Source organism: Myotis davidii, unplaced genomic scaffold (assembly GCF_000327345.1).
Source record: "Myotis davidii unplaced genomic scaffold, ASM32734v1 scaffold1439, whole genome shotgun sequence".
Lineage (NCBI taxonomy): Eukaryota > Metazoa > Chordata > Mammalia > Chiroptera > Vespertilionidae > Myotis > Myotis davidii.
The window spans coordinates 865373-881584 of NW_006292342.1; the positions used below are offsets into that span (position 1 = coordinate 865373).

Here is a 16212-nt window from a genome sequence, read left to right on the forward strand (position 1 = left end):
CCAAATATTTATAAATTAAGGGACACCTAAATAAACTATGGTTCATAGAAAAAATTCACAGGGAAAAGATATTATTTCTAACAATGATAATGAATCACAATATATTAAAATGTGTGAGATGTAGTTAAAGCAGTGCATAGAGGGAAATGTATAGCTTTAAATGCTTATATAGAAACATTTATATAGAAGATAAAGGTTTTAAATCAATGATCTGGGCTGCTCAGTTTATTGGAACATCATTCTGTACACCAGAAGGTTGGGGTTCGATTCCCAGTCAGGGCACAAACCTAGGTTTCGGGTTCAGTCCCCGGTCGGCGGAGGCAACCGATCAACGTAGGTCTCACATCAATGATTCCCTCTCTCTTCCTCTCTCTTTCAAATCAATAAAAACATATCCTTGGGTGAAGATTAATATAAATGCTGAAAAAATAAATGATCTAAGTTTCCATCTTAAGAAACCTTGGATGAAGATTAATATAAATGCTGAGAAAAATAAATGATCTAAGTTTCCATCTTAAGAAGCTAATAAGAGTTGATTAGACACAAGGTAAATAGAAGAAAGAAAAAGTAAATATAAGACCAAAAAGCAAAGAAATAGAAAAGAGAAAAATAACAAAGTAAAAAGTTAGTAGTTTGAAAAGATGAATAAAACATTAATTTCTGGCATGACTAATCAAGGGGGGGAAAAACACACCCACAAATTATGTTGCCAATGGGACATCACCACAGACCCTACAGACATTAAAAGGATAACAAGAAAACATTAACAGTTGATACCACTAAGTTCTACAACTTAGATGAAACGGACAGATTCCTTGGAAACAACAAGCATACTAATTGCAACAAAAGAAAATTACAAGGCACTATGGGAGAATTCGGCAAAGGGGTTTTTCTAAGTTCAGAGGGACCTGGATAGGTTTCACAGAAGTGATATGTAAGCGGAGACCTGAAGAAGTGGGCTTTGACCAGAGTGACAGAATGATGTCCAAAGGTCCTGATGTTGGAATGAGGGTTGTGTGTCCAAAGAAAAAAAAGTCTAGTGGTCCTTGTCGGTGTTTGGTGTACACATGTTTACGTCCTTCCGGGGTGTAAGCCTCCAGGTGGACCCACTTAACTTGAACAGAAGTGTTTAGAGAGCAAAGCAAACCTACTTGACAAACAAATCTTTGCAAGTTTCTGAGCTGGAGCTGGAAGGCACTTTATTCTGCAAAGTAGATCATGGCCTCAGTGCTGGAGCTAGTGTTTCACCTGGCCTTCTCTGTGGCTTCACGTTGGAAATGCTCACATCCCTTGTGGCATTGTGCTCCATCTCATGAGCTCTTTGGATCTCTGTCTGCTCCTCTTTTTTTAAAAAAATATATTTTATTGATTTTTTTTATTTTTTTTATTTTATTGATTTTTTACAGAGAGGAAGGGAGAGGGATCGAGAGTTAGAAACATCAATGAGAGAGAAACATCGATCAGCTGCCTCCTGCACACCTCCTACTGGAGGATGTGCCTGAAACCAAGGTACATGCCCTTGACTGGAATCGAACCTGGGACCTTTCAGTCCGCAGGCCGACGCTCTATTCACTGAGCCAAACCGGTTAGGGTTCTGTCTGCTCCTCTTAGCTGCCTTCTACAGAGCAAGAAGCTGAGGCTTCAAAGGAGAACCATGCCTTGCCTGAGGTCACCGAGGCCAAGCCCTCACCACCCCACCCTCCATCTGACATGTACGTCAACTTTGGCGCTGGTTGGGCTGTGGTATATGCCTTGGGCGTGGATTTCCCAAACAGCCCACAGTCCTTACCCTTCCTCACGCCCAGGAGTCCTCTCATTTGTTTGTCCCTCACATCTTCAGAACTATGGCCACCAACACTCCGAGAGGTGCTAGGGTAGGGTCTGATGTGCACCGATGGAAGGGGTGGGGAGAGGAGAAGGAGTCTTTCAGTAACTCAGATGTATATGCAACTTCCTGCCAGTGAGGAAATACTCGGCTAGAAACAGCCCAGCTTCTCCTTTCCCTGCTCGGGCCCCACAGAAGGAGTTGTGGTGAACCGTGGGCCACACTGGCCTCAGCCAGATTGCCTGGCCAGTCGCTGGAGAAGCAATGCCCTGGACTGTCCTGCTCTTTGCAGCTGGTGAGCCTGACACCCCCGCACCCCCCCCCCAGCCACTCCCCATGCCTGCCCACCTTACCTTTGCTCTGGGGTCAGGACCCTGTACCTGGGGCTGCCCTCCCCAGGTGCTGGAGAAGGCTGAGCCCTGACAGATTTGTTCCAGAGCCTTGGAAATGTCCCAGGAGCATGGCTTTCTTTTATGGGGTTCCTCGTTACCCCCACATCATGGTTATCAGAAATGCCACCCCGCCGAGGAGAGCGGTGCCCACACCCCGTGACTCAGCCCTGTTGGCCTCTGAGGCTCCCACCTCCAGGGCCAGAGCAGCAGATTTGCAGGCAGAAAACGGAAGGCTTGTGTAAACCTCACCTGAGCCAGATCCACACTGTGCCCAGGAGCCTGGGGGCAGCTGTGGAGACACTGAACCCCGAAATCTATACTCCTCACCACAGCCTGAGAAGCAAGCTAGAACCTCCCCTCCTCCGGCTCTCCCTGTTTCTCATGCCCTCCTCGAATACCCCACACCCCTCCAGCCTCCCAGCCTTTGCCCATACTGTCCCCTCTGCCTGGAATGCTCTCTCTCAGCTCCTCCTGTGTCGCTTCTTTCGGGAAGCCCTCCGTGGTCAACCCAGCTACTGCAGCTTCTCAGTACTCTAATGCAGCGGTTCTCAACCTGTGGGTCGCGACCCCTTTGGGGGTCAAACGACCCTTTCACAGGGGTTGCCTAAGACCATCGGAAAACACATATATAATTACATATTGTTTTTGTGATTAATCACTATGCTTTATGTTCAATTTGTAACAATGAAATTGGGGGTCACCACAACATGAGGAACTGTATTAAAGGGTCACGGCGTTAGGAAGGTTGAGAACCGCTGCTCTAATGTGCTGCACAGCATTTCTTATCTCCTTGAGAACATGAGCTCCTGGAGGCAGACATGTCTGTCTGTCTGTCTGTCTGTCTGTCTCATCCACTGCTCTGTCCCCAGTACCTAAAGCAGGGCCTGGTGCCTAGTCAGTAGTAGTGATTGAAGTAATGAGAATGTGATTGCATTGCTGTGTAATAACTACTGCTATCATTAAAAAAAATGACTCAAACGCAGTGACCCCTGACCATGTACAGGGCACTTGATTCCCCAACATCGCAGTAGGGTGGGGGTGACTAGCCTTTGATGTATTTCTCCCTCCAAATGATCAGCTGTGTACTAGGATTTGACACGTGAAAAATAAATCTGTAATCAGCTGGGGGAGGGAGGAACAAGGTCCAGAGAGTGTGAGCCACTTGCCAAAGCCACACAGCCAGGTTGGCCCCTGCGCTAATCACCCGCTCACCCAACCTCCCTTTTCTGCATTGTAGGCTCCATGGCGATACCAGCGCCATCCATCCTGCTGGCGCCCCCACACCCCAGCAGTCAAGAGGACCCCATCTACATTGAATGCACGGCCCCCCAGGGCTTCCCAGGGGCCAACTTCACGCTGTACCAAGGGGAGAAGGTGGTCCAGCTCCTGCAGGCCCCTGCGGACCAGCTCAGGGTCACCTTCAACCTGAGTGGGGGCTGGGAGGCTGCCGGGGGGACGTTTCACTGCCGGTATGGCGTGTTAGGCGAGCACAGGCAGCCGCAGCTGTCAGACCTCAGTGAACCTGTGCACGTGTCCTTCCCAGGTAAGGCCCTTTCACCAGCCCTCACTGCCTGGCTCCATGTTCTCACTACCAGGCCTTTCCAAGTGCTGTTCCCTCTGCGTGGAAGTTGTCATAGGACCAGCCAGGCTTCCAACTTGCCAGGATTTACTCACTTTTCCTTGTTTAAGCCTCACAGTCATCCTGTGCGGTGGGCGTAGTGATTCTCCCCATTTTGCAGATAAGGAAACCAAGGCATAAGAGATGAAGGGACTTGCCCAAGTCACACAGCGAGCAGGCAGCAGAGCTGGGGTTCCACTGGTCTCCAAAGCCCAGGCATGAAATGTGCATGTTCTGCTGCCCCTCCCCTCCTGGCCATGGGGCATGTGAGAGCACCTGCCACGCACCATGAGCGAGTAGTCTGAGAATTATTCCATCTGCCAGTGGGGGCAAGTAAAATGCAAGGATGAAATACAGCCTGGAGAAGGGTGTCATTTTATTTTTTTAAAATATATTTTTATTGATTTCAGAGAGGAAGGGAGACAGAGAGATAGAAACATTAACGATGAGAGAGCATCAGCTACCTCCTGGCACGCCCCCTACTAGGGATTGAGCCCACAACCGGGGCAAGTGCCCTTGACCTGAATCAAACCCAGGACCCTTCAGTCCACAGGCCAACTCTCTATCCACTGAGCCAAACTAGCTAGAGCTAAAGGGTGTCATTTTAAATACAGAGGAGAGTGGTCAGGGAACACTTCTCTGAGGAAGCAGTGTTTGAGAACAGACCTGAATGATAAGGAGCCAGCCACATGAATGTCTCTGGCCAGAAGGTTCCAGGTAGAAGGAGCAGGATGTGCAAAGGTCCTGAGGCTGGAGTGTACCTGGTGTGTTTGAGCAACATGGAGGCACCCGTGATTGAAGCCTAATGAGCAAGGAGGAAAGTGGGGAGAGACGAGGGCAGGGAGGTAGCAAAAAGGCTCTTGTAGGGCCTTGTGGCTGCAGGAAGGACTCTGGCTTTCTGGGTGAGTGGGACAGAGTTCGGGAAGCTGCTGATCTTTTCAAGACAGGGTGGGTGTGGGCTCTGGATCCAGGAGCAGAGGGAGGGAGGAGCCTCCAGGTGGAGCCTCTGTGTCAGCATCAATCACAACTTTTCCAGCTGCAAATAGAACTTGGTTGCTAGCAGAGGCTCACACATTGTGATGACAAAACAGTCTCTATGTCCTTCCCGGCCTCAAGCTCTACTATCAAAGGCCCCCTTCTCTTACCTTGGTCCTGTGGTCTCAGAGAGGGGAGGTGACAACCCTTACCCCCCACCCCAGATGAATGAATGAACAAAGCTAACACTGTGAGAACACCAAGTGTGCGTTCGAAAGAAAGAAACACGGCTTAGCTCCTGACCTCCACTGGGTCAGGGCATCTGCTCCAGGCTCCCCCGGGAGATCCCCTCTCTCTCCAGGGAGGGGCAGACAAAACTCTGGAGCTGGGGCTTCAGCTTCTGTGGCTGACCTCAGTGTAGGCCTCATGGTCCACACATGGCTGGGGGGCAGTGGAGAGGGGGCGATTTGTCCTCTGATCCCTGGTACCCACGCTGAAATCCACAGGACTCTTCAGGCTGCAAGTAACTGAAAACTTGACTCAAACTGGCTTCGACAACAAAAAGGGGATTTGTTGATTCGCTGAACTGAAGTCAGAGCACATTGCTGACTTCAGGCATGGCTGGATCCAGGTGCCCAAAGGTGTCAGGAATCATTTGCCACCTCTCAGTTCAGCTTTCTTCTGTGTCTTATTCTCAGGCAAGCCCTCCCCCACATGGTAGCAAAATTCTACCCAGCAGCTCCAGATGTATATCCTACCAGTTTTGTAATATTGGGTAGAAAAGTAAACCTCTCTTCCCAGCAGAGGCCTATCCAAAGTCTCAGAATTAATTCTCATTGGCTCAGCTTGGGTCACATGCAATCACAATGACCACGGGGAGGGAATGTGCTAATTGGCTAGATATAAGGTTTGCTGGGTCCCTAGGGTCCAGTTACACTCAAGCCAGATAGTTGGGGTGCAAGGGGGGAAAGCTGACAAGATGACAGTTGTCCTACCTCCTCCCTGTGCCTCCACAATCCATGACCTGCCCACTTTCTCTTTTCCCATTTTCCTCTAGTACCCACTTGGATCCTGGCACTCTCCGTGAGCCTGGTGGGAGCCCTCCTCCTTGCTGGGCTGGTGACTGTTGCTGTGGTGATCAGGAAAGGTAACAGCAGGCAAAGAAAGCCTCACCAGAGAATGTGTTCGTTGATTTAGAGAGAGAAAGGGAGAGAGAGAGAGAGAGAAAGAAAGAAACACCCATGTGAAAGAGAAACATCGATGGGTCGATCTGTCGCCTCCCGCATACACCCTGACCAGGGATCAAACGCGCATGCAACCCGGGTATGTGCCCTGACTGGGAATTGAACCCACAGCCTTTTGGTGCACAGGATGAGGCTCTAACCGAGCCAGCCGGCCTGGGCTCCAGAATTCTTTTATCTTCTCAAACTGAAACTTTGTCCCTATTACACATTAATTCCCCATCCCCCTCCACCTCCATCCAACCCCTGGCATCTACTGAAATTAATTTTTTTAAAAAATATATTTTATTGATTTTTTACAGAGAGGAAGGGAGAGAGATAGAGAGTTAGAAACATTGATGAGAGAGAAACATCGATCAGCTGCCTCCTGCACATCTCCTAGTGGGGATATGCCCGCAACCAAGGTACATGCCCTTGACCGGAATCAAACGTGGGACCCTTCAGTCCATAGGCCAATGCTCTATCCCCTGAGTTTTGACCCACCATTGCTAGGTTTGCCCTCTGCTCTTCTTCTCTCTTCCTCTCTCTCTCAAAAAAATCTATTAAAAAATTTTAAAGTCTATATGTAACAACTCAATGATATAAAATGAGTCATAAATAAATCCCTGTACTGGCTTGATTCTATAATGGAATATAGTTGCAAAGAAGAGGACAGCAGTTATTTTATGATTAACTAAAGATCTGGTGCACTAATTTGCCTCCTAGTAGGGATCGAGCCTGCAACTGCAACCCAGGCATGTGCCCTTGACTAGAATCGAACCCGGGACCCTTCAGTCCCCAGGCTGATGCTCTACCCACTGAGCCAAACTGGCTAGGGCCAGACAGACTTTTAATATCTACTGTTTTTCAGATGTCTTGAGACAGTGATGTCCAGTTGAAGTTTTTCCCTCTTCTCATTTAATGTCCATATAATGAAGAAATTGAGAATGTAGCTACCCATTTTAACAGGAAAATGAGTTTACTATCCAAGGGCCATCTTTTGTGTGGGCCATCACATATGATCACCAAGGATTATTTAATCAAAAGTTGAATGTATGCCCTGGGGTGGCTCAGTTGGTTGGAGCGTTGTCCCGGGCACCAGAAGGGTGAGTTCCATTCCTGGTCAGAGCACCTGTCTAGGTTGTGGGTTTGATCCCTGGTTGGGTGCATGTGGGAGGCAGCTTCTCTCGCTCACTCGCTCTCTTTTCTAAAACAAAAAAAACAATTTAACATGCTTGTACCTTGTTTGACGTTTTTACCAACACACATTACTCATGTACTTGGGGAAAATAAATGTTTGCAGTAGTTCTGTTGAGTGGCAAATTTGCTAGGGGAGAAGGCAATGTCTGAGGGGGGCTTTTGGCCTTTTAGCTTTCAGAAACTTGCAGCCAGGATGCACCCAGGACCAAAATCTAACAAATGCTTGTTTATTTTTTTGTTCCCCAGTTAAAGTAAAAAAAATGCAGAAGAAAAGGTGAGACCATTTCTGGACACCCTGTCACCCTGTGGCGGGGGGGGGGGGGTGGGGGGGGCGGATGTTAGGAGAAAGAAATATTCAGTCCCAGGGCATGAGCTCCTGATGGGTGTTAGGGACTCTAAGAGCTGGCCAGGTTCTGGGAACAGAAGGGCACTCCCCTGGCTGTGTGGGAGCTCCACCGTGAACAGCACTGGATGATGGGAGGGCCGCCTCATAGGAACAGGTGTGCGGGGCATGTGCTAGGAGACGCTGAAGCTGGAGCTCCTGTTAGCCTCCTAGCGGCCCGGAAGCAGGCACTATTAACAGCCCCGTTTTACAGACCAGGAGACTGAGGCACAGGGAACTGGTGGCTGAGCCTTCCTCACATCCGTTTACTGCCAGCTGCCAAAATGGTTCTAATCACTCTAGAAGTCCACGGTGGGAGGAGGCGAGTGGTGTCCCTGGGGTTGTGCGGTGCCCAACTGGGTGCCCTGGTCCCTGGGCACCAGGATGTTCCAACTGGTCCAGGCCTTGGTTTCTCCAGTTGGGAGGGGTGGACAGCCTGCTGCCTGGTGGCAGAGAGCTCGCAGAGCCCTGGGCTGGGATCCTGGCTTCATCTGGCTTGTGGGCTCTTACGAGAGCATTTCCATACGAGAGGACTCAGGACGGGTGGGGAACTAAGGGCAAGTTTGGGGCCTGGAAAAAGCCTCCTGCCGGAGATGGTATCACTGTCTTCCCAATCCCTTTGCAGAGAGCGGGAATCCTGCTGGGCCCAGGGTAACTGCACCACCACAGGTTTGTGCTTCCTCCTTGATCCTGTCCCTGCCCCCTCTCCCAGGCAGGTTCACTGCCTCAAAACACTATGGGCCTCACTACTCACTACTGAACCTCTTTCGGGGCTGATCACTTCCCTTGGGGGCAAGAATACACTCTCTCCCCTTTCCAACTCCCCTCGACCCCATGTTTCACCTCTCACCTTCTCTCCTTGCCCTATGCTTGAGCCTTTCATGCACACTGCCCTCTGCCTAGAGCACTCTTCTTCCCTCTGGTCGCAGGCCGAAGGTCACCTCCTCCAGGAAGCCTTCCTTGATTTTCTAGACAGAGTCTGTGCTTTCTACTTACATGATCCCAACAGACACCCTGTCATTCTTCTTGCCCCTTAGTAGAAATACATTCAAGTAATCTTGCCTGTTGGGTATGTAACATTCGCCTCCACCGCTGGACGGCCAGCTCCACGGGGGACGCACTGCGTCTGTCTTGTCCCCTGGAGCACCCTGGTGCTTTCATGGTATCTGTCACCATCCTCCAATGGAGCCCCATTTGTGGTCCAAACGTGTCGTTCTGCCGGCTTCCACCAGGGGGCGAGGGGTAGCCAGTCTGTGTGCGTGATGCTCAGGAAGGGGCCCCCAGTACTTTTTTCACTGTCTCGCGCATTTGTTGAGCACCTACTATGTATTGAGGTCTATGGGGCTCCCTCGATGACCAAGACAGAGGTGGTCTCTGACCATAAGGTCACATTCCGGGGGGGCGGGGGAGGGCGGGGGAACATCTGATGTTGGCCCAGATCTGGGGGGCTAGGAGGGCTGTCCCCCAAAGAAGTGATATTTAAGCAGAGGACTCTGCCCCAGGCAGAAGTCGCTTCGGGGAGAACCTGGGGCAGTGGAGGAGCTGAGCGGTGCTCCCGAAAGCGGGAGTGGAGATGAGGCACCCATTTTCCAGAGGGTAGTGGAGGCTGCGGAGGAGGGCTCGGAGCAGAAGAGGGACGTGATACAATTTGCGACTGTGAAGGGCTCACCCTGTGACTGGGCTGGAAGGGAGCAAAGAGGATGCCCTGAGACGGTGCAGACCCTTTCCTCTCGGTCTACCCTGGGTGCTGGGCTTGGGGGAAGTGGGTGAACAAGGAATTGAAACTGGCTCCAGTTTTGGTTTCCCTCTCTCTTTCTTTTTCAGACATGTCCTTCGATAATTCCTTGTTTGCTATCTCAACGGTAAGTTGTTTCATTTCTTGGCTTACTGTCCAAATGCCGGGAAGGCAGGGGCCACCACCAGGCTGGGCTGACCTGTTGTTTCTGAGCTTGGGGGGTGGGGGGGTGGGAGGGAGGTGGGGCGCTGGGAAAAGCCCAGAATCACTGAGCAGGGATTTGTCTGTGAGCTGAGAGTTGGCTCTGAGACATCCCAGAGGATTGGGGGTGGCCTCATCCGGGCCATTGTGTGGCAATGGGCAGGCCCCTGGGGGTGCTTGGTCTTGGGGTCAGCACTGTCTTTGCATTCAGTAGGGATGACCCCTTAGAATGGTGACAGAGGGGACTCAGGGGACTTGGTGGCTTTGGGGGATCATGGGGCCTTGTGACAATCCAATGCACACTGTAGCCCCCCCCCCCCCCCGGGTATAAAGAACAGCCTATTGTGTGTTCAGTTTCTGGGACTTCAGCTTAAATGTTCCTGTTGTACATTTTCCCTTTTAGTGGGGAGGGTCTCACTACACACACCTCTCCTCATCAAGGAGTGTGGCTCCCCTAGATCCGTGGTCGGCAAACTGCGGGCGTGAGCCACATGCAGTTCTTTGGCCCCTTGAGTGTGGCTCTTCCACAAAATACCACGTGCGGGTGCGCATACAGTGCGATTGAAACTTCGTGGCCCATGCGCAGACGTCAGTTTTCAGCTTGGGCGAGTCTATTTTGAAGAAGCACTGTTGATATTTGGCTCTGTTGACTAATGAGTTTGCCGACCACTGGGCCTAGATCATACATGTTCGAGCTGGGATTTGAACCCCTCTGCACAACTGCATCTTGGGGTGGCCTTGGTGTTTATACTTTATTACTTGTTTTATTTTTAACTAAGTTAGAGAAGGCTGAGCCATGGACACCATAGATAAAGACAATGTTCAGCTGCTCCTCTTCACACAGAGAGGAATACAGGTCTGAGGTGAAGGTGGCCCCACTCGACGTGGCCTCAGATGTCCCATTTGGCCAAGTAGACACTTTGGGACTGCTGTCAGGGCACCTGGGGCAGAGTCCTCTGCTTGAAGTACCCAGATGGGGACTGGGGTGGGGGTGGGGATGGGGTGAGAGTATTGGATTGGTCATCGCACCCTTCCTGGGCATCTGGACAAGAACAGAATGAGACCCTCCCTTCCTCAGAGCTTCTTGTGTTTTGTTTTGTTTTTAAGTGGAAGATATATATATATTTCCCCCCCTGAGAAGAAAGGAGAAGGGGAGAGAGGTAGAAACATCAATGATGAGAGAGAACCATTGATCCGCTGCCTCCTGCACGCCCCCTACTGGGGATCAAGCCCACAACCCAGGCTTGGGCCCTAACTGGGAATCAAGCCAAGATCTCCTGGTTCATAGTCAACGTTCAACCACTGAGTCACACCAGCCAGGCTCCCTCAGAGTTTCTTAATTCTATGGGGGGAGAGATAGACGATGCCACATGCGGGGAGTGACCAGGAAACTCGCTTCTCCCTTACGTAGGAAATCCAAGGCATCTCAGAGATGAGCAACAAGCAGGACGTAGCTGCGGACGATTGATCCAGGCTCAGGACACCTTCCTGGCACAGCACATATAACGGGGGAGGAGGGGAGTGAGGAGCTGACGGGCCACGTGGAGAACTTTGACTTTTACCCCAAGTGGGATGGGAGCCATGAAGGTTTCAGAGCAGAGAAGGGTCGTAACCAGATTCAGGTGCTCACAGGCTGTGGGGGCGACAGACTTGGAGGGTGTGAACGGACTGGCCCTCAACGTGGTTTGGTCCAGCGTGTGGGCAACGGAGGTGGAAGAAGCAAACGGATGCAGGTCAGGGAGATTCAGCAGATGGGAAACATGGCACTGCTTTTTTTTTTTTTATCCTCGGGGTCCAAGGATATGTTTATTGATTTCAGAGAGAGAGGAAGGAAGAGAGAGGAAAATATTTTGTATCTGCCCCGACCGGGAATTGAACTCACAACCTTTTGGTGCTTGGGACTACGCTCCAACCAACTGAGCCACTTGGCCAGGGCATGGCGCTGACTTTGTGTTAGATGAGGGCTGAAGGAGGAGGAGGCGTGGGGGTGTCCTGGGGAGGGAAAAGGGACAGACCACCTCATTCGGTTATGCCCAAGAGCAGACGGAGACATGAGTCTGGAATTCCAGAGAGAGGAGCAGGGAAGTTTAAGCCGGTCCCCAGTCCCTGGCACACAGAGAGTGGCAAGGAAGGGGCTTGGTGCCAGGCTGTTGAGCCCTCTGAGGTCTTAGCTCTGGAAACAAATCCCGAGTTGTTAAGAAATGCCAGCAGGCAGGGCAAATTCTAAAACTTTCTGTGAGAAGCCACAGGCTCAAGGCACAAGCCTGATGATTTTTCCTTTTAAAAAGACATTTAGCCCTAGAGGTTTGGCTCAGTGGATAGAGTGTCGGCCCTGGGACTGAAGGGTCCTGGGTTCGATTCCGGTCAAGGGCACCTACCTCATACCTCGGTTGCAGGCTAGATCCTCAACTCTGCCCTGGTCAGGGTGTGTGAGGAAGGCAACCAATCAATGTGTCTCTCTCACACCGATGTTTCTCTCTCTCTGTCTTTCCCCCTCCCTTCCACTCTCTCTAATAATCAATGCAAAAAAAAAAATATCCTTGGGTGAGGATTGATAACAACAACAAAAAAGACATTTAAAATGAAACTATGGAAAACAGAGAAAGAAATTATTTCTCAGTATCTTAGCCTTGATGACAATATACTTATTTATTGCTGTATTTTTTAATTAAAATTTTTTAAAATATATTTTATTGATTTTTTACAGAGAGGAAGGGAGAAGGATAGAGAGTTAGAAACATTGATGAGAGAGAAACATCGACCAGCTGCCTCCTGCACATCTCCCACGGGGGATGTGCCGGCACCCCAGGTACATGCCCTTAACCGGAATCGAACCTGGGACCTTTCAGTCCGCAGGCCGATGCTCTATCCACTGAGCCAAACCGGTTTGGGCGATTTTTTAATTAAAATTTTTGAATATAAAACACACCTATATGTCAAAATTATACATATAGTAGTGTGTGTTTTTTTTCCTATCACTTAACCCTTCTCAACTACAGACATAGAAGTAACCACTGTTAGGAGCTTCTTGCAAAATGCAAGCAAAGGTTAAAATAGCATATCTATATCCTTACCCTTTTATTTTATTGTAAAGATTTTTAATTGATTTTTTTAGAGAGAGAGGAAGGGAAAGGGAGGGAGAGACAGCAAAACACGGATGGCTGCCTCCTGCAGCCCAGGCATGTGCTCTGACCAGAGCTGAGCAGGCAAACCTTTTTTGTGGGGGATGACGCCCACCCACCCCATACTGGCCGGATTGTCCTCACAATCTTTTAAACATAAACGATAGCATGACACCTACATTGTTATGTAGGGTGCTGCTTTTCCTTAATGGTAAATTCTAGTGATCTTTTCTAGTTTCTTTTTTCCCCCCTTCAAATTATAATAAAAAATATATAATAAAACGTTCCATTTAACCATTTTTTAAAATTTTATTGATTTTAAAGAGAGAGAAACATTGATTTGCCGTTTCACTTATTTATGGCATTCGTTGGTTAATTTTTTTCTGTGCCCTGACTGGGGTAAACTCACAACCTTGGTGCATGAGGTCGATACTCTAACCAGCTGAGCTCCCCAGCGGGGATCCCATTGTCACCATTTTTAAGCAGCGCAGTTCGGTGGCATTAAGTACACGTATGTTGTTGTGCAACATCACCGTCTTTCATTGATAGACTTGTCTTGTAAAACTGAAACTCTGTTCCCACTCTACCGTAGCTCCTCGGTATTGGCAACCACGCAGTCCTTGGCAACCGCCGTTCTACTTTCTGTTTCCGTAGATTTGCCTTTTTGTTTGATTTAGAGAGAGAAGAAGGGAGAGGGAAAAAATATCAATGTGAGAGAGAAACAGCAATCGGCTGCCTCCTTCATGCCCCCTACTGGGGATCCAGCCTGTCCAGGCATGTGCCCTGCCTGACCAGGATTTGAACCATCAACCTTTCGGTGCATGGAGCAACATTGAAGCCACTGAGCTACACCGGCCAGGGCATGTAGATCTGCCTTTTTTGGGACGTTTTCTATAGAAGTGCGTCTATACAAAGTTCATCCTTTTGTGTCTGGCTTCTGTCACTCAGCATAATGTTTTCAAGGTTCACTCGTGTTGTAACATGTCAGAATTTCCTTCCTTTCTCAGGTTGAATAATATCCCATTGTGTGTGTGTACCACATTTGTTTACCCAGTCACCCACTGGTAGACACTTGAGTTGCTTCTACCTCTTGGCTATTGTGAATAATGCTGCCATGAACACATGAACATGGGTGTGCAAGTATCTGCGTCCCTGCTTTCAATTCTAGTTGGTTTTTTAAAATATATATTTTATTGATTTTTTTTACAGAGATGAAGGGAGAAGGATAGAGAGTTAGAAACATCGATGAGAGAGCAACAACGATCAGCTGCCTCCTGCACACCTCTTACTGGAGATGTGCCTGCAACCAAGGTACATGCCCTTGACGGGAATCGAACCTGGGACCTTTCAGTCCGCAGGCCGATGCTCTATCCACTGAGCCAAACCAGTTAGGGCTCTAGTTTCTTTTTAGAACATTAGAAAGCTGTGCTCTTGGCTGAAATGAAAATTCAGCAGCTGACAGATCTCTAAGTGTGTACAGTATGTCTACACTGAGGATCTTGATATTTTCTTTGTAGCACCCTATAAAGTGCGAGTGACTTTTAAAATTTTTCTTTTTTACAAACAAAGAGACTGAAGCTGGTTATGTGCCTTACTGGGGTCACCCGGCTTAGGGAGGACCTAGCTGCGCTCACCTGCAGGCTTCAGGTTTAGCAGGTTCGCCTCTTCTTGGCTGGCCTGTGGAGCAGGAGCCTGCGAGGCAGAGGAGAGGGTAGACGTTTGGGGAAGCCCAGAATGGAAAGAGAGGAGATCATAGTAACGGCTTTGTGCACTTAACACTTAGTACTTACAATGTGATGTGCCAGGTGCTTTAACTCCTTTATGCTTCTTCATAGCAACCCTAGGAGGGGGGTATTACTGCTCTCCCTCTGGTGCAAAAGGGGAGACTGAGCACAGAGGAATTAAGTCATTCGACCGAGGTCACACCACTAGGAAGCACTGGAGCTGGGATCTGGACCCGGCATGCTTGGTTCCCTATTCAGCAGAGAGGAAGGCAGGAGGACAGAAGGCAGATCAGGGCCCTGACCCTGCGGAGGATGTGGGTGTGTGGGTGAGATGAGACCTGGTGGACTGCGGAGTCTCAGACTCAGAACCTGGGGAAACCCTGAAACGACAAATCACCCAGTTCTATTTCTCTTCCACGGACAAAGAAAATGACTTCAGAAGGAGATGAAGGCGCCCTGGATGCTTGCTCAGATTCTGCAGCAACCTATGAAAACTCTGGGCCCCGGAAGAGGCCCACCTCCACATCATCCTCACCTGAACCCCCCGAATTCAGCACCTTCCGGGCCTGCCCGTGAGGCTGAGAATTGGAGTCCCCGTCTCTCTGTCCATGCACTCCGCCCTCCATTTAGTGCTCTCACTTGATCTGGTGGGGCCGGTGGGGCCTGAGGTCCCTCCAGCTACTTTGGGGGGCTCTAGCTGCTGCTATCTCAGGGAACTGAACAGAGGCAAAAGGGGTGCCTGGCCTTGGGACCTTCCTCACCGAGGAGCAGGAGCAGAAGAGGGTGAGCAGGCACTGGCTGGGAGCTGGACCGAAAGTGGGAAGTCTCTCTTTGGAGTCTCAGCTTCTCAGACCACCAGGGAAGTTGTTATGATCCCGTCTGGTCCCCAGCTGGGCTGTAAGAGGTCAGAGCTTTCTGCACACCCCTCCTGTTTCCTCTTCCCTTACCACAACCCAACTTGGCTTTTGGAGCATAGGGTACCTGGGGGCATGCTTTGAGTGTCGGCCTTGCTGGTATGCCTAAGTTATTAATATAGCACATGTTGAGCTGTCCCCAAGACCTCTATGGAGTGTAATCCTTCAAGCCTGGGGCTTCTGGGGACCAATCACTGGATGCCTGGTGCGTGGGGGGAGTACCCCTCAACTGCATGCAGACAAGGGTGTTTACAGGGAGGTCCAGGACGGTGCTGGGAGGGGACAATGCCTCAGAGAATCTCTGCTAAAGTCCTGGTGTTGGTGGGTAGAGGAGGTGGTATGATGTGGGGATGGGGCAGAGGAATATTGAGGAGAATGAATCGTAAATGAGAAGGTCCAGGGAAGGGTGGGAACTGGGGAAGAGGATAAGTGGCCACAAAACTCTTTGGGTCCCCCCAAAAGCAGCCCTGGAACAGTGGAAGAGGGGGACTTAAAAGTTAGGTGTGTGTGTGTGAGAAAAGGCACTTTGTCATGTTCAGCTGGACTCACCAGCCAGCAATCATTGAGGGAAGGCAGAGTAGGGGCTAATGGAAGGGTCCAGAGGGAGAGGGCCAAGAATTTTTTGTGGGGGAGGAGGCAGTGAAGGTCTGAGTGTGGAGGGGGCGCTGTGGGACTGGAATGGAGATGATGGGGAGGAGAGAAGGAGCGCTTGAATGTTTTGAGAGAGGGGTTTAGGTTGGGTGTAAACCAAGCATGTCAAACTCAAAGGCTAACACGGGCTAAATAAACAAGGCGTAAGTGTATGTGGGCCGCAAAAAAACAAAAGCTTCAACTTTCATAGAAACGTAGGTTTAGTTCAGTAGAGACATGCTGAATACAAAGGGCTGAATGAAAGAGTTACCTA

At 49.8% G+C, this 16212-nt stretch overlaps 1 protein-coding gene across 1 annotated transcript; it reads left to right on the forward strand.

Moving 5' to 3' along the window:
- Window positions 1-1794: 1794 nt before the first annotated feature.
- On the forward strand, window positions 1795-15446 carry LOC102754912 (chromosome unknown open reading frame, human C19orf38). Its single transcript, XM_006765773.2, has 7 exons — window positions 1795-2120; window positions 3455-3760; window positions 5868-5957; window positions 7477-7504; window positions 8238-8281; window positions 9437-9474; window positions 14821-15446. Exons 1-7 carry the CDS (start codon window positions 2090-2092, stop codon window positions 14968-14970), a joined length of 687 nt encoding a protein of 228 aa, XP_006765836.1. The 5' UTR covers window positions 1795-2089; the 3' UTR covers window positions 14971-15446.
- Window positions 15447-16212: the final 766 nt, after the last annotated feature.